Genomic DNA, 18,696 nt, shown 5'->3' on the forward strand with positions numbered 1-18,696 from the left:
TCCTGCACTGTATTGCCATAGACTCTTAGTTGAATTTTATTCTCCTCAATGTTTTTGAGGCATTCCAGTGTTGCTTTAGCCTTCTGCCTAGCTTGAGCAATTCCTCAACTGGTGGGCAGAACATCCCACAAGCCAAACTGAAAACTTTTTTCATTGTCCCTTCAATTCTAGAAGGTTCCCCAGTTCCCACAGAAATATCCCCACACAATGATCTGACTTCTGGTATTGGTTTTATTTATGGTTTTGTCAACCTTCACAAGGTCTGCCATCTGCTGCTGTTGCTTGCCACTCGAAACCCCTTAATGGGGATGGAGCCTTTGTGGTTGCCTCTGGCACCCCAGAAATGGGCTTCCTGCTTGGCCTTCTTCCAGTCTCCAGCCTCTGGCCTCAACACGCTCACCTTTTCTCCTTCTTCTTTCAATCCTTCTGAAGCTAAACATAATAGGGGGGAACACTTCATTAAAATTCAATGCTGAACAATTTTGATGTTTTAAATGTGAGCTCACTTTTGACATAGCTCAGTTTTGACTTGACAACTACTTCTTATGAGCTGATGTCTTCTACTCACTCAGAGTTGAATCCACTTTGTCCAGGAAACTGTCAAGCTCAACTTTTACACCTTCTTCCCTCTGCCGTTCAGTGATCTCAAGCTCTTTTCTGTCTGCACTGTTCATTTCAACTTGATCCAGAAGGTTTTTCATCACAAGCTGTATATCATCTTCCCTCTGTTCATTTATCTCTGATTCTTCTAATTGTTTGTCCAAGTATGTGTCTAGGTCATTAAGAACAATTACAACATCTTCAGGGATCTCCATGGGCAGAGTTAATCCCTCTGCTCTCTCCCTTGCCCTCTTGTCCAGTCTGATTCTGCCATGTTCAACCAGCTTCAGTTCCCTTATCAGGAGCTTTTGAAGTTCCTTTTTGGTCTTCTTTTTGGGATTCTTCTGATTTTCATCCATGTCCATGTCAACATTAACCCCCGAAGCCTTCAGTTCTCTCTTTAGGTCTTCCAGTTTGTATTTTTTGACGCGTTTCTTAATTGTTGTATCCGAACCGTGCTCATCCTGCCGTGCTGCCAGGCAGCAGGCAAAAAAACAACAGAACCACATTGAAAACAGACTGCCAGAAATTAAAATCCAAACATCAAATTACCACAAAATCTGAAACCAGCCAACTTCTACACCAACTCCAGAAATAGTGAACAAAAAATCCAGTTTACCCTGTACCAAAGATTCTAGAATCTTTGCCCTGTACGATGTTCTATGACATCATGATGTTGCCTAGCCACCTTTGTGACCTTAAACGGAATGGTCTGATGCATGACTATTGTTAGCAGTCAAATGCATCTTCAGATTCCATTGTCCGTCTTGACTCTTTTGATAATGTAGATCCTCATATGGTTATGGTTATAGTTATAGTTACACTTTTATCCAAAGTCACATACAACTACAAAACAATATACTGTAATACTTAAAATTTAACAGGGAACAAATTAAGATGTTGGTCAGACTATAATAAGGAGAATAGCAATAATAAACATCCACGTTAATTCAATCAATACCCTAATGAAATAAACAATGAAAAAAAGAGAAAATAGCAATAATAAACAATAATGTACATTCAATCAATAATATAATAACAATAACGCATGGTAATACTACATTATGGAGAAAATCAATAATAAACAACAATGTCAAATTAATCAACAGCCTAATGAAAATAAAACAATACTATACAAATCATAACACATAAGAAGTGCTTAATGAACTAAGTGCATGTTGAACAGATATGTCTTTAGACCCCTCTTAAAAGACCCAAAACTATCACAGGAACGGAGAGCACTGGGCAACTCATTCCACCAACATGGAACCACTGAGGAAAAAAGTCTTGAATTTGACCTAGTGTTTATGACTGGTCGACACAGCAGACGCTCTTCAGAAGACCGCAGTGGGCAGTTGGGGATGTACGTCTTGATCATTGAATTAAAATAACACGGAGCAGATCCAGTCAGTGTCCTATAGGCCATTGGCTTATGGATTGTGAGGGTCTCTCTCTGCAGGGTAGGCTCATGGTGACCAGTTCAGACCCTAGGTGGTCTGGTTCTGGCCATATTTCCAGTATTTTCCGGGATTTCACCTTAGGCCAAAGATTTGAACAAGGTAAAACGATCGCCATCCTATATCTTTTTCACATTTTAAACTTTATGACAATCTCTCTCTGTGGTTCAAAGGGTGTTATGCCCTCCGTGTTTACGATATTTAATGATCCTGACCCTCAAACAAGGGAGCAAGCCAAGTACAACCTGACTCACAAACGTCAAGATAGACATTTAGGGTTCATCAAGGCATGCCTTGCTTGTGTGGCCCGAGTGAGCGTGTCAGGTGGTGACAGCATATGTGGAGCTACGCAATATTACCGATTACAGAAATTGGGCGTCCAACAAAAGTTCTGATGAAAACGCACACACACCGCATCACGTCCAGTCAGGACATTCCCATTGAAAATAATGTAACCAAACCGAACGCTCACTCATATTGTGTATATCACTGACACGATAGTGGGCAATCAGACCCAAAGCTCAAGGCGAATATTCACATGATTCAGGGATTGTGGCCTCCGTCAACCTCTTATAAAACAGCTTCAATTCAGGTGATTCAGATAGGCTACATGTCTTTATGTATATTAAAAGGTTATTCTGCTAACAAACTCTGGACTAAGAGAAACAAAATTGAATAAGTTAGCCTGCTGTTGCCACAACAGTACTGCAACCTTTGTCACAGCGAAGCTCTAGTCCTCACAGTTGGGACTGTTGATTTCTAATAAGTTTTTGTATTTTAGGTCAGTGGTAGAGGCACTCAATTTTCATTTCATAAATTTCTGGCACAAGGAGTAATGGAATTTACGAGACTCACATAACCTGGGCTGGCACAGATAAAAAAGGCAATAAATATCAAAATTATGCGAATTACACTTCAAAGCTTCAAGTAGGGGATTCCATGGCTCACAGGCAAAAGTTTAAACCTCACATTCAACACAGTATAACTCGGGGTCAAGTCCAACCAGATCCCTTTGATCTGAGTGGACAGATAGTAGCCTACCTATCAGAGAAAAGTCCGTCAGAAAACATGCAATGGTTTTAATATATGTCGACTGTTTGCAAACAGATTAGCCAAACGTCCGTCACTCATCGACAACTCGCAACCCCTTCATACTAAAACAGCTCTGGCCAGACGACTCTGCAGTGGCGAGGATTACAAGCGATTATTTCCAGACAACATTCCCTCCACAGGCCTCGCTGAAGGCTCCAGATAGTTAATTGCATCTCTTTGCTAACATGCTTATTACAAAGATAGGAAGAGGGATAATCCCAGTACGACTAGCCCGGTGGGAAATTCACAAATAACTGGAGCTAGTGAACACGGAATGAGCCTGTCATAGATTAGTGTTGGCGGTGCACTTTCATCTAAATTGTCCCTCTGGATACTGGCAAAAAAACCCTGCCTAAAAGTACATGATGCACTGGGAAACTAATGAATTTTGCAGACCATGGTCTACTCACTGCCATGTAAATAATGTATTGTTTGATTACTCTATTCTTTTGGCCATTTCACAAAATCTGTCTTGCTGGTGGTCAAAAACAAATGAAGTGTTGTCAGTTTTGTATGTGCCAGTTTGCTTCTGTTGCAGCCCATATCAGAGTAGTGGGAGTGTGGTATGCGTGCCTGGTGACAAATCTGTCTCCAGTGTGGAGAAATGTGTTCATTAAAAAGCCATTTTCCTCATTTGCTTTCCCGTCACATGTGTGGACGGACAGATGAACAGATGAACACTGTTTGCTGATTCAAATCACCTTTCCTTCCCTCTCCTCTCCTCCTCTCTCTTCTCCTTCATTCCCCCTCCTTTCCTCCCCCTCCTCTCTTCTCCTCAAATCACCCTTCCTTCCCTCTCCTCTCCTCCCTCCTCCTCTCTTCTCCTCCCCTCCTCTCCCCATGGTAGTCCACCGTCCCCACCAAACAATGCAATCTCCACTCAAACAAATCTCCTTCTGGCCAAGTGCACACAAGACCAACTCTCCTGCACATGTGCTTTACAGTAAAATGGCAACGTCTCCCTCTCTCTCTCTCTCTCTCTCTCTCTCTCTCTCTCTCTCTCTCTCTCTCTCTCTCTGTCTCTCTCTCTCTCTCTGTCTGTCTCTCTTGCCTAACAGGGGTATCGCCTCTCTCCAACTTCCAATCCAAAAACACTTTGAGGATGCCTCAGGCCAGTTTGACTGCCGGGAGGTTCTGGTTGTAGTTGGTGGGCCGGGCCGGGTGGAGCAGAGACGGGTCGGGTGGTGTGAAAGCGGGCCCATCTGTCCCGGGGAGGGCCTCCATCTTGAGCCTCCCGTCAGGTCTCTCTCCCTCTCTCCCTTCCTCCCTCTTTCTCTCCTTCCCTCCCTTCCTCTCTCTCTACTCCTTCTCTCCCTCATTCTCCCTCTCTCCGTGCTTATTCCTGCACAGTGCTCCTTATGCTAGGAGGAGTGCAGGGGCTGCATAAATCTGCTCAGTGATGCAGCAGAGAGAGGGAGAGAGATAGAGGGATAGAGAGAGGGAGAGAGATAGAGGGATAGAGAGGGGGGGGGAGAGGGAGAGAGAGTTGACGTCTGAGCTGAGCACTGATGACTCATGGTGCACACATGACACGACATGGACGATGCACTCTCGGAATCTCTCTCTGTATTTCTCTTTCTCTCTCACTCTCTCTCTATCTGTTTTTTCTCTTTTCTCTCTATCTATCTGTTTTTCTCTTTTATCTCTCTCTATCTGGTCAGTGAGAGAGGGAGATCTTCAGCAGCCTTGGCCAGTTGTTTGAGATAAAGAGCTTCAGGAGCAGTTTCTCCCCTGCCTGCGACAAAAGACCATTCCCTGTGGATTTGGGGAAGCAGAGGGGAAAGAACGATAGAGAAAAGGAGGCAGACAGAGGGAAAGAGAGAGAGAGCAAGGGGAGAGAGGGAGAATCAGAGTGTTGATAGCACTTAGGGGATTTAATGGCTCACTCATGATGAACATATCAATCAATTTTATGATCATTTTCACAGTTCATGGTTTTTGATGGCCTTTCCTGCAGTACATAAAGAGGAAAGACATGAGTTTGGGAGAGACCTAAATGGAATGACTGCATGTGTGTGTGTGTGTGTGTGTGTATGTTTGTGTGTGTGTGTTGGTGTGTGTGTGTGTGTGTTTGGAGTTGTTATAGAGAGCATGAAATGGTACAATCAGTGACACTTTCAAACCCCCATCCCCCAGTTTTGACAGATTCTGTTCCTGTTGTGTTGTTGCCTGCCACACATACACAATATCACACAGTCACACACCCACACATACACGTACACACACACATGTGGGGATCAGTAATTAGGAGGAGTGCCCAGGAGCACAAACAATTACATTCCTTCAAGGGTGCCAGACGAGGTTGCGCTTCAGCGTTCAGAGTCTCCCCTCCCCACAACTCTCCTCTCTAAATAAAACACTTGGTCAGCTTAAAATTCGTGCTGTTTTGCACGTCCTCTTTATGCTGTTGTTTGTGACTCATTCTTGCTAATTCTCACCCCCACCTTCTTGTGACTTCTTACTTGCTCCTATACTTTTCCCTTGCAGCACCCTCTAGTTTGTCTTCAGCCTTCTCTCCTTTCTCGTGTCTTCACTCTTCTTCCCCCCTTCCCTCCTTCCCTCCTTCCCTCTCTCCCTCTCTCCACAGCCGCTGTTCAATCTCTCTGTCTGAGGAGATAGACGTGGCAGGTGAGGTAAAGCCAAATGACCTTTCTGGTAGCCACAGCTGATGCTGGTGTCACGCTGATCAATATTCCGCTAATACATTCCCCTCACAGCTCGGGTGCCTGCTAGCTTCAAGGGTACCCGCTTTGCAGCTTGCGCTACACCCCATCACCACCGCCACCACTACCATGAACACCACCCCCATACCCCACACAACTCTCCTGTTATGGGTGCCCATTCTTAGTTATTCACGTCGTTCAGAAGATCCCTCAGACATCCTATCTGCTTGTCTCATGATGTCTGCTAAGAACCATAAACATGAACATGAATATGACCATATGACACAACAGTCTTCTTGAGAGAAATTGAATGGACATATTATTAATGTCTCAATTGTACATGATTGTTTGACTGACTGTATATTCACATCACATCCGGCCCCCTTGCCTCCATCCTGCAAATGTTTAGACACGCTGCCCTGAGTTCTGTTGGGGAAGCACTGCTCAGCGAGCAGAATAACAACAACTTCTTACTGGAGAAAACTTCATTTTCTACATTAATGAGGTAAGCAGCGCGTGGGGCTCACACCTAAACTCAATTATAGATAATGCTCAGCCACTGCACTACATGGGAGTTTAATATGGGATGGTGTCGCTGGGCAGGTTTGGCCTTCCCTCACAGGAGTCCCTTCGCCTTTTCTGCTAAAAATAAGCAGTATTGCAGTGTACAAGAAAACAACCCAGCCTTAATAACCCTAACCCAGCAGTACTGGATAGCAGTAATATTCCAGCTCTACCAATGCAGTAATAAATGCAGACAGTGTAAAGGCAGAAAAGAATTCAAAAGTATGAGGCAGAGATATCATCAATAAAAAGGAAGGACCCAAGGAAATAATCACGACAGTTTTTGGAGTTTCATTTCAAGAGGATGAATAGGTGTATTCACTGAAAGTAATTACAGTGTATTAAAATATTTACACATTACAGATGAGCCATGCAAATCCACCTACGCAAATGATGCTTTATTTACACCAGCCTCATAAATACAAAGTTGCTGGCAGATGATTTAGGCACTGTAAATTGAGCCACTGATGGGATTTTAATAAGTAGAAATTGAAAATGCACTCGGCTTCAATGTCATTTTTTCTTGGCTGGAATCCAGTGGTGGAGTCGAGGTTAATTAAAAGCACCGCGGCCCGATGTGTCACCCAGTAAAGCACCCCCCCCCCCCCCCCACACACACACACACACACACACAAGCTTGTTCTAAACACTTTGTGTTGCTCAGGGAGACAGGCTCATTTCCAATGCCGGTGATTTCCCTTCCTTCTGTCCATATTTTTAAGCACACCAGTGATAAAGACAACGTAACAACTTTTTTCTTTGGCCCACTTCCATTAGCCATTCCCCATCTTCCCGGTTGATCATTTTTTTTTCTTTTCATCCACTTGTGCCCTCTCTTCCTCTGTCTCTCTCTCTTTCTCTCTGTCTCTCTCGCTCTCTCTTTTTCAGTCTCACCACTCTCTGACAAAGCACAAAATGGATCCACAGAAAACTTAATTACCACAGGCAAGGTCAAGAGGAGCCCGGGCTTACCACAGTTGCCCGGCACACCACCTTGGTGAATCACTTGCTAGTGTTCTGGGAAACTCTGGGGGGAACTTGCTCTGGTACACCACTAGGTTAATTGTCTGTGTGTGGCACAGATAATGGAATTAATGAAAAATCTATTAGCTAATCTCAACGGAACATCAGAGGTGAAAAACATGTAAAGATTAATGAATCCTTTGTGATAGCGGTTATGAGCCGCTGATAAGCTGAATAGATGTCTAGCAAAAGTTAATTGGGTCCAATTAACAAATCAATGTCTTGTCACATCCCTGATTTCTTTGTTTCCAGTAAAATCCACATCAAGGATCTGATGTAACACACCACACATACCCGTCATGATCTTTGCAGATTATGAGCCATGAAGCCTTCTTAGGGGTGGCCTGAGTAAACAATGGCATGGAGCCACTCCAAACAGGCGCAAGGATTCACTCCAGAATCCAAAAAAGCAGACCTGTGACGACTTGCTTCTCCTTGGACTAAACAGTGCTCGGTGTAGCTGTTATTAATTAATTGTCATCCAGGGTAATGAGCTCTGAAATGAGAAATCCCAGCACGGCCGGTGATGAACTGTGAAGTATGTGCCGGGGATAAAAAAGTGACTTTCGGCACAGAGGCCTCCCGGGGAGGTGTGGAGAGGGGCCGATGCAGGAGGAGGAACAGAACATTTATATTGTGTGGCTAACAAATGCATTCTGTTATGGCTGAATCCAATTTATACTGGGTAACGAAGCAATTTGTCAGTGCCACGGAGTCAAGGGTTATGTTGCATGCACTCTCTTTTTCTAGCTGGTGTGTGTGTGTGTGTGTGTGAGAGAGAGACTATGTATGTATATGTGTGTGAGTGTGACAGTGTGCGCGAGTGTGTCTGTACATGCTTACGCATGTGTGTGTGTGTGTGTGTGTGAGAGAGAGAAAGAGAGAGAAAGAGAGAGAGCAGGTGAAAGAGTACAAACAAGAGAAAGCGAAAAGTAAATTCTTTGCAGAGAAGATCAACACTGCTATTCTTGCCATGCGCTCCTGTATAGCGCTTGACTAAGCTGTTACTGCATTAGTTCAAACACTGAGGAGTTCCCTGTGAAATCCCAGCTGGATGTACCATAGCCTTGCCAGGTCTACTGCCGCTCCGCAAAATCAGTGTGCCCTTCAATGCCAAGCCCTCTTAGAACCTTAACAGCTTAATATCGACAGACCACGGGCGAATAAATTATATATAGTTTATGATTGAGACATTCTGCTTTTGTATGGGTAGACACTATGGCTGGGCATACATATTCAGACCCTGACATCCTGCTATGATGAGGGCCCTCTCATCTCCAAATTACATTAGGACATCTCTCTCTCTCTCTCCCCCCATCTTGCTGCAGATGAGAGCCAGAAGAGCTTTGCCATCGCTGGCATGCCCCCATTAGCGCTCAGTTTAAATGGGCATCTAAGCTTGATCAGTTTCATAGCGGGGAATGACGGGCATTAATGGTGCCCGGAATGGACGACCACAAAAAAACCCACATCATTTCGGTGTTAATATAAATGCCTCCTTCATACGTCTGGATGTCATCATCAGTGTGTCACTTTAAATCAGGGCCATGAACAATTTGGAATGAAATTGTTTCAACCGGGAATGATCATTCACCCTCCTCTTACTCCCCACCCACAAACACACACACACATACGCACAGACATGTACAGACCAACACACACACACACACACACACATACACATACACTGCTCACTGCACTCTCTACCCCTCTCCCTCTCTTGGTTGTAGGGCAAAGGATTGGTGAAAAAAAAAACTGGAGGCCAACTGGAGGAGAGCAGTTTTAATTAAAGCAGTTACCCTTTAACATGATTGTGGAGTGTCTGAGGTAAGAAGTGTCTGATTCCCCCAGCAGCTATGACAGCCTCGCGGTCGTCTCTCTCTCTCTCTCTCTCTCTCTCTCTCTCTCTCTCTCTCTCTCTCTCTCTCTCTCTCTCTTTGCTCTGCAGAGTGGACATTCATTTCCCGAGCAGCGCACGCACAGTGGGCAGTGAGGAGGAGGGAGCAGAACACATTCCCTGTGTTTATCTCGACTTAAATCAACTTAATTCTCCTGCTCCCTCCAGGGACAGGACCGAGCATAAAGTGCAATGGAGGAAGAAAGAAAAACAATGTTATTATCTGTTAAATGAATCTGAGTCAGCTGAGGGTGGTGATACCTGGAGGCGACGCGGAACAGGTCATCAGTTCTCTGTATAATGAGCCGACGCACGTTATGTCATCTTCTCGCATGCTGTGTGCATACTTATAAGGACCTTTTCCTGAGTCCTCCCAAACATGCTAATTATGTGTGAGAGAGAGAACCTGAAGAAGCTGATGGCAAAACGCACTCCTAATAAACCATTCATAATATTAGACCAGTGTGCAGCGATGATTTTGATTCTTTGAATACTAATTGTGTATTTTATCTGTGTCTGTATCTTTATGTGTGTGTGTCTGTCCTCACAGTTTTTAAAAGAAACATGTCAGCCTAAAAAATAGAAAGTTGTTATTTAGAGTGCATGTATGCTTCAGATGTTTTCGAGATTGAAATGATTCAAAATGTCAGTGAGGCAAATCCATCACACTCTCTCGGCGTATCTCGCTCTCTAGGAGAACATGAGGGCCGGCGGAAAGGCAATATTGGGATCCCCCAGTGATTGGGTCAGGCATCAGTGTGCCGGCAGAGCTGTCATGTGCTATCTCTCTGACGAGGCTTTAAAGCGTCACCTCATCCAGGAGAGCTTCGGCTTCGCTGGCAACGCCGCCTCTCTCGTTGCAGAGGTCACGCGGCACGACGTGGCATGCTCGCCACATCTGGCTGGCTGACTGGCTGCGCAGGGAACCAGATTATTATCTCGGCTCTAATGAAGTGAGGGTAGGGTGGGGGTGGGTGAAAACACGGTGCATGAGCAGGTGTGTGCTGGGAAGAGATAATGTTTGCGCGTGTGTGTGTCAAATAGGGTGTGTGTGTATGTGTGTATGTGTGTGTGTGTGTGTGTGTGTGTGTGTGTGAGAGAGAGAGAGAGAGAGAGAGAGAGAGAGAGAGAGAGAGAGAGACTTGGATGGACAGTGAGAGTGCAAGAGCATGTGCAGGTAGTCTGTCTAACCTCACTGCGGACAAAAAAAGAATTAGCTGTGCTTTTACGGCTGGCCTTGCAGCAGCATTAGCACGTTGGCAATGATTAAGCTGTACCTAGTTGGACATCCTTTTAAGTGTGGCCATTCACTATTGACTCCACCTTCATTATTATTATTTCAAATCATTCCCCCAAAGGCTCAGGTTAGCCATGTGTTGGAACAGACGATACCATAAATCTAAGCTGTCATTACTTATAAAGTAGGGCAGGAAAGAGCTCAAGACTTTGGCTGACTGCCTCAACCTTTTGACTGTCTTACAACGGGATAGATAATATTACATTGCACTGAGTGGAGTGGAAATCATTTGTTTACAACTGTGAATTTGTTCATTTTATTTATGCATTTAGCTGACGCTTTAATCCAGAGCGACTCTCAGGTACCAATGGCAGGGGCCAGCTTCCTTGGAGCATCTTGGGGTTGAGTGCCTTGTTCAAGGACATAACGGCCACAGCTGGGATTTAAAGCAACAACCTTTTGGCTACTGCCCACTAATCAAGGTCCTTAGCCACTGCACTCCCACCACCCATTTTGAGGTACCACAGTTGCAGTCACAGCAAATTGGAAATTGGCATTTTTTACCAGAACCATCAAACTACCAAAACTATTTATGCTTGTGCTGAAATTATAGATATAATTTTGCTCCTTGGTATTCATAATATTGTATTCTTTTAACTACAATATCACACCTGTTATCAAATCTGAATTGACATTTGTAATAGTAAAACCTCCAATCTATAGATCTGCGACCATTTCAGATTTGCATATCTGAAAAACAATGTCTCACTGTGGTGAATCTGGCTACAGCCCCCATACCACATTTGTGTCCACGTGCTCACAGGAACCCGGCTTCCAGTCTGACCCGGGTCATTTCCCAATCCCAGCCCATCTCTCTCTCCTACTTGCTTCCTGTCACTCACTTCACTGTCCTATCAGATTAAAGGCATAACAAAGCCCAAAAAGGTTAATAAAAACCCTCTTTCCTCAATTAACAGATCCTACAATGTCACTCTGTCTGTCAGTAATTAAAGCCAACCTGATTTGCACACCTGCGGAAGCTGCTATGTATTCATGCACTCTGCGCTATATTTTGTAAATAAGCACGAAGTCCTCATCACAACTCCAGTTATCATGAATACAGATGAGCTGCCCGTGAATATATCTGTGTGTTTTTCTCGGCGTAGATAAAGCACTCGCTTTCTTCTTTAGTGTGCCATTTACGAGGGGTCAAGTAGCCTGACCTCGCCAGCCGCTCATGACAGGGGGATAAGATTCATGAAATCCTGCCATCATTTCCTCATCACATCTCTAGCTGTCTCTCTCTATATCTCTCTCTCACTCCCTCTCTCACTCATCCTCTCTCTCACACTCTTCCTCTTTCTCTCTCTCTCTCTCAGAGTGATTCATTGACCACAATGTTCTCTCGAGTCATGTCAGCTCACAGAGATAATGGCCCGCTCATACACATCATCACTAGAAGCACAGCTCAGGCAGAGAAAGGCCTATTTCTGTAGAAGAGATATGAGATGTCAAGTGATGTAAAAGATGGGATTTGTGTGAGTGAGACCCTTTGAGCTCTAACTCATTGCAGCCTAAAACAGTAAACATAGCTACTCAAATGAGCAGTGTGGTCACAAATGATGATAACCACTAGACTGTGTTGGTAGGCTTACAGTCAGTTTTCTAGCTTAGCTTTTACATCTGCAAATCTGTTAATCTGCAAGTCTGTTTCTAGAGTTTATCTGCAAGTCTGATATTTTGCCAAAAATTCTGCCTTTTCATAGATAAAGGAGTGTATGTTAGAGTCTACCTATCCCTAACCCCAATTCGAACCCTGTAAGTGGGTATACATGACATGATAAGAACACAGTGGGATAAAACATAACTTGCAGGCCTGACTTAAAAACAACATCCATCCCACCTGAGTGTATTAATATTTATTTGAATCCATCAAGCAGGTTAACAAAAACACGACAGCGGATCAGTGAGCGGATGGGTGGACTGACGGGCCCAAGCGGGCCAGGCCTGTGCCTGACAAACGCCGGGCGCACGTGTGAGTGAGAGATCAGGCGGCGGCATCTGGCCCTTTCACACCTCATTGGCTTGATAGAATACTAATAAAAGCCATATGACAACGGCATACTAAGTGTGCAATTAATATTCTAAACTATTCCGGCGCCGCATGTGGCTAAGACCTGCTCAAGTCGCCCGCCTTCCGCCGGCGCTGAGATGGCACCGTCTCAGTGGCAGGCAGAAGACGTCCTTATTAACCTTTCTCTCCCGCGCCCACACTGCCCACCCCCGACTCCATCCTCCCCTCCATGCCCCCCTCCACACACACACACACACACACACACACACACACACCTCCCTGATTCTTACCCACCCCCTCGTTCCCCCGCAGCCTTGCCACCTCGCCTGGCAAATCGGTCAGTCTGATCCGGTCAGGCTCGGCCTCGTAGCCGCTCTGCGGCCGGCTGCTGCTGTCTCCATTTGTCTTGTGTTCCGCGCCGGATCCGCTCTGCCAAACTGCCCGTCAGTAAAATAAATAATCTCACATGGAGATCTGGAGGCATGGAGAGGGCTGAGTTTTCTTTTTTTTCTTTTCATTTGTTGTTGTTGTAGCTTTGATTTTTTTCTCCTGTGGACATGGCTTGGCAGAGAGGCCAGCCTCCTGGGTAAATTGGAATATAATTAACAGCTTGAGAGATAATCAAGGTTCTGGCATGGTGAAAAGGTCCCCACAATTAAAACCACAGAAAAAGCATACCAATTAAGGGATGTCCCTAAACGCATTTCCACCGTTTTTTTTTTTTTAAATCTCTTCTTCACACTGGATTAAGTAGGTATAGCTCAGACAGATCAACACTTTATTATGTGACACAATGCTCACCTGAATGGCATTCTTCAGCCCATCCTCTGTGTGTCTCTCTTGCTTAAATAGATGCGATGTGCCAGTCTGGCTTCATGTCCAGGGGAAGGAGTTTTGTTGTGACGTCCCCGACGGGCCCCTGAGGTTTCAGCCACACGTCCATTATTTCCCCTTCTCTCTCCTGGGCACCGGCTCCGACAGACAGATGGAAGAGAGAGAGAGAGAGAGAGAGAGAGAGAGAAAGAGAGAGAGAGAGAGAGAGAGAAATATATATATATAGAGAGATAGAGAGAGGGAGAGAGGGAAGAGAGAAGCCATCAATGCCTCCACTCCAAAGTAATTGTCTCTCTTTTTTCACCTTTTTCTCCACATATGAGCACTGTGGCCCTCTCGTCTTGACCAGAAATAAGACGCAGGGTGTAAGGCTCAGAGGGGGTTGGTGGGGGGGCGGGGGGTGGAGATTGGAGAGAAGTGATTACACATCTATATTAAAAAAAATGATTTGCAGTCATTGAGGTTCAAAGAACTTTGTGTTCATCATAGTACAATCACAGTGGCTGACGTCAGCGAAACAAGAGGGGCCCCATGGGTCTTTGTGTATTAAAATGAAAAATGAATACCTACTACAATATCTTAACCCCTCCGCCAATCTTTTGTCATTGCAGGATGACAGGAAATGGGCGTAAGTGGGGGAGGGGGCGAGTTCAGCTGGGTAAAGTCATACGGTGTGATGATTTGACTGGAGAGAGGAACTGGGAGGGCCCCGCATTGTCTGGGGGAAAATGGAAAGCTATCCTTACTTGACATCACAGGCCTACTTAGCGACAAGCCGGCTGATGCCTTTCACCTCACGACGGAGGCCTTTGAGGGCAGATTATGTAAAAACAGAGCATCTATCAGAGGGGAAAGAGAGAAAGGGGGAGACAGAGAGAGAAAGAGAGACAGAGAGAAAGGGGCGCGAGGGAGAAAGAGGATCAAATGCAATCAGATTGTTCCCTTTTTTTCCAGAAAACTCCACAATTTGCCATGACGATAAGGGCTAAATATTACCCACTCAACAAGACTATTATTTGCACAGTGATGGTCAGATTGGGGGATTTGGATTAGCAGCACAATTCTTCATTTCAATCCTAAAAAAAGAAAAGAGATAGAGAGGGAAACAGTGAGAGAAAAGAGGATGAGGTTATTTCCCGACAGTTCTGTGTCGCCGCGTTGAGACGTTAGCTCGCGCAAAACCAACCTCCCACCAGCTCACCGCTGTTCAGCAAAAACAGGTCACTTTGAACACGGCGGGCCTTCTGGACACACCACCGTGCAGCCCAGACAAAACCATTTGCATTCCTACACAGGGGCCAGGAGGGGACTGCAGAGTAGAAAGGAGATATACTTTCATTCTGTCAATCTAAGTGCCAGAAAAGAAAATAATCTGAAATTAATCTTTGTACATTCCCAACAGTAACCAGTACAGCGTCAACAGTCATTTTGATAGACAGAACAGACAGGATAGTAGGCAAATCAAAAACTTATAAGCAAAAATATTTTCACATTTTGTGGCAGACTGCATGTATTCAAGAGGGCATTCTTGTAAAAAGTCTGCATTTTAAAAGGAGAGCCTCTTTGCGAATGCTCCCGAAACTCATCAAACATGGATGGACCATTTGCATAATTTCTGCCATTTTTTCCACACTCACACAGTTGGTATATATTTCTTAGATACACTATTTCTCTCAGATGACCTTCAAAACTACAGCTCCTTCATGCCCTAGCAGCTCTTCCACGCTGAAGCATTTTACATTTGCCATACAAAACATGCGATTCGAAATTGATGATTGCTGTCATTTTTGAAGGTTACACAAAATGCTTGCAGAATAGCAATACTCTACACCAGGACACTATCTTAGTGTTAGGGGAACCTGAAAATAAGTACATCTCAAGGTCAACAAGGCACTCTGCAAATGGTAGCATTAAATGTCATTATTTTCAAGCTAAATGTCTGGTCTCTTGTACCACTGAAGTTACTCAAGCAAATTATCATCCTCATCTCACGCGACCTTGACAAAAAGTAAGGAACTTTGGCAGACATTAGTATATCATAAATTGCATTTGCCATTGCATTCTTATGGAAACACACTTTAACTACAAAATACACTTTTTATACAGTTTGAGTGTGCGTTGTTAGAATATTAAGAATATACACTAGTAAGTAACAGATATAATATGTACTCTACGTGTTCATATGTAAATCAAATAATACATATACATACATTGAAGTGCAAACACCTCATATGAAGGACCAAAAGTCCTTCCTCATGTCCAGTGCAGCAGCAGGACACTGATAGATGGAGGCTAGTACGAAGGACTGCTGTAGCCGTGACATCTGATGCTGTGATCAATCTCCAACCCCCCAACACACACACCTGAGCCACTTCTAAGATGTAGCACCTGCCATGCCCGGGTCCCATTGTTTAAATGGACACATCATTTACGCCGCAACGAAGGTTAATGACAGAAAGATAACCCCCTTAAATTATCAATTAATCACTTCCACATTTATCTCATCTATTGTCCCTCGGAGACATTTGCCTTCCGCACTCTTGGATATTCCTCTTCTTTTCCTTCTTTTTTTGTTTCCTTGAGGAGACTTTGAGCTGTGAGTTTTCCCCGCCTGTGTAATTTGTCAGCTCTATCTCATCTGCAGGATTGAGCCGGCTTTGGGGAGCATGTTTAGATAGCTTGTACATCCATTATCTGTCAGGGGCAAACCTGATTTAGGCTCCTCAATAAGAGGAATTAGTCATTCAGCCACCAAGCCGGGAGAAAGGGAAGAAAATGCCTCGGTTCTGTCACTCTTCCACCAAACCCCCCTTGTCACCCCTTCCCACCCACACACACACACACTCTCACACACTCTCACACACACACACACGCGCACACACACACACACACACACTCCCCACCCCTATAGTCTGTGTTTAATTGGCCAGCTAATCAATTAAAGCCTTCACTCACACGTCCCGGTGACCCTCCGCATAAATGAGGCACAGGACATCAAAGTCGATTATAGGGGGGAGAAAACTTTCCTCTCCGCAGAACGGATCAAAGTAAATGGTACAGTGGTGGCGGGGCCAGGCGCTGGTATTTTGACACACCACCTTGAACGACAGGTTAAGCCTCTAAATCTTTTTTCTATATGTGGTTCCATGCGCCAGGGAGCTGATCGCTATCTGAGGCATCTCGCATGGCAGAGACTACGCCTCATGGAGAAAAGAAACGACTCTCTTATGAGATAAACTTGTGCTACATGAAATAAAATGTAAAATACTCCCCCCAAAAAGATCATACAAATAAATCAAAGATGAATGCATCTACATGGCAAAAGCCACCCATGGGCTGAACTGTAGATAACTGCTGTTTGAACTGTAGTTGAACTGCTGTTTTTAGTGGATGTTCTCAGAGCAATGCCTTTCTATTCACAACACTAGATTATTAATACACATCTAAATCCTCTCAGACATTTCTTATTATTGCTGTACGAATGACTGCAACGTTTCGACCCTGCTGGGTCTTCTTCAGGCAAATGAAGACATCATTTGCCTGAAGAAGACCCAGCAGGGTCGAAACGTTGCAATAAATAATTGGGAGTCAATAGCAGTGTTTCGGACATTATATTTTTTCAAATGAGTATAGTTTTCTTTTGTCCTGCACCTGCCAGAAGGTGGGATGTGCACACTACAACTGTTTGCTGTACGAATGACTGCACCATAGTATTACCAAGAACATAATCAGCCATGACTCACTGTGATATTTATATTTATAGTAGGCCTATAATATGCAAAATATACTACTCAATAGTCATACTGGGCACTAAATTAGCTCAGGTGTCACAAACAACTTGCCCACAGTGGTAACCAATCAGTTTGTCTGCTAATGTACAGTAAACGTTAACCACAATGATTCAGTAGTTATTTGTAAATCTAGACTAAAATCTCACTAAGCCCATATTAAATAACCAAATCATGGCTTCTGTCATTTAAACAGCTCGAGAATATAAAGAGAACTCAAACTATCACTTTCCAGTCAAAGAGGAGCCTTTTACTTTTCAACCTCTTCTGAACTTTTGGAATAAGACACAGTTGATATCTCTATGATCTCAGGAATATGGCACCCCACTGTCTTGTCTCTGGTCAAACCCAACACTGAGTCATCCCCTTATGTATCCTGAGTGAAAATGCTTAAAACAGATATGTACTGACATTATGGAAGGAAGTCATCCTTAATTCAAGTGGTACAAATTTGAAACACTTTTTTTTCACCCTGTTGGTATAGGCCTACCGTAAAGGGACTAAACTGCCCCCAAACTCTCCTTCTTCCTGAGCCTGCAGGGCTATCTATCTCCTGTCTCCATCATTAGTCTCACTGAGTGTGACCTGACACACACATCAGTGGCTTGGAGGACATGAGGCAGTGGAGTGTGTCTCTCTCCTCTTCCCCTCTCCCCTCCCAACCCTTCACAGTGCATACTATAGCCCCCTGTAGCAGGTGAATAGAGCCATCATATGCTAACGCCAGCACTGAACGCCTCCGCAGGAGAGAATGAAGACTAGACGGTACAAAACACGCTGGGGGGCTAAACTGCAAAGGTATGCGGGCGCTTGCCTCACGTGGAGACAGTCACGAGCACTGCTAGCCACAGACACACTAAAGGAACAGACACACACACACACACACACTCTCTCTCTCTCCCTTCCTCTCTCATACTCACATCCAACTGATACAAATATCACTGTGTTTGTTCTCTACAATGCGACAAGAGATGTGAAATGAAAGGCGTAAGGAAGGAATTAAAGTGGTGATTCATCATCTGGTCCGACGGCGTGATTTTCAGCCCCTCCCCTCCCCTCCCCTCCCTCTCTCTCTCTCTCTCTCTCTCTTTCGGCCCTTTGAACTCTCATGAAAGAAACACTTCACGTGAGCTCCGGTGTCAGACCTGCGCTGTTTGGACTTTGATTAGGCTACACACCTCCCCGTCGCATCCAGATGCTCCTTTGAGGATTGCAGCCTCTCCAATCGTACTCGTGGCGGGAGTCGGCGCCGCCGGAAGCGCACCTAGTCTTTGTCGGGCCCCCGCCGCTCATTTGATCATTAAGATAAAATTAACCGTTTGACTTTCACACTTCAGCCATATTAGGTCCTGTCGGAGAGGAGGCGCGTGGGCGATGTGTGCGGTGACTGTTAATGGCCGGCCAAAACGAGCGGTTATTTCCACATCCATTAAGAACCACTTTCACGGCTTAATTCTCACAAATCAG

At 44.7% G+C, this 18,696-nt stretch overlaps 1 protein-coding gene and 1 long non-coding RNA gene across 2 annotated transcripts; both read right to left on the minus strand.

Moving 5' to 3' along the window:
* Positions 1 to 213: 213 nt before the first annotated feature.
* Positions 214 to 1,206, minus strand: LOC121678029. Its single transcript, XM_042057207.1, has 2 exons — positions 569 to 1,206; positions 214 to 432 (listed from the first exon to the last, which is right to left on the minus strand). The coding sequence occupies exons 1-2, from the start codon at positions 1,107 to 1,109 to the stop codon at positions 254 to 256; spliced, it is 720 nt and encodes a 239-aa protein (XP_041913141.1). The 5' UTR covers positions 1,110 to 1,206; the 3' UTR covers positions 214 to 253.
* Positions 1,207 to 12,950: 11,744 nt separating this feature from the next.
* LOC121678537 lies at positions 12,951 to 18,475 on the minus strand. The gene is made up of 3 exons (XR_006021263.1): positions 18,408 to 18,475; positions 13,409 to 13,568; positions 12,951 to 13,189 (listed from the first exon to the last, which is right to left on the minus strand). It is a non-coding gene; the product is annotated as an uncharacterized LOC121678537 (long non-coding RNA).
* Between the last annotated feature and the right edge of the window lie 221 nt (positions 18,476 to 18,696).

Source organism: Alosa sapidissima, chromosome 12 (assembly GCF_018492685.1).
Source record: "Alosa sapidissima isolate fAloSap1 chromosome 12, fAloSap1.pri, whole genome shotgun sequence".
In the NCBI taxonomy this organism is placed as follows: domain Eukaryota; kingdom Metazoa; phylum Chordata; class Actinopteri; order Clupeiformes; family Clupeidae; genus Alosa; species Alosa sapidissima.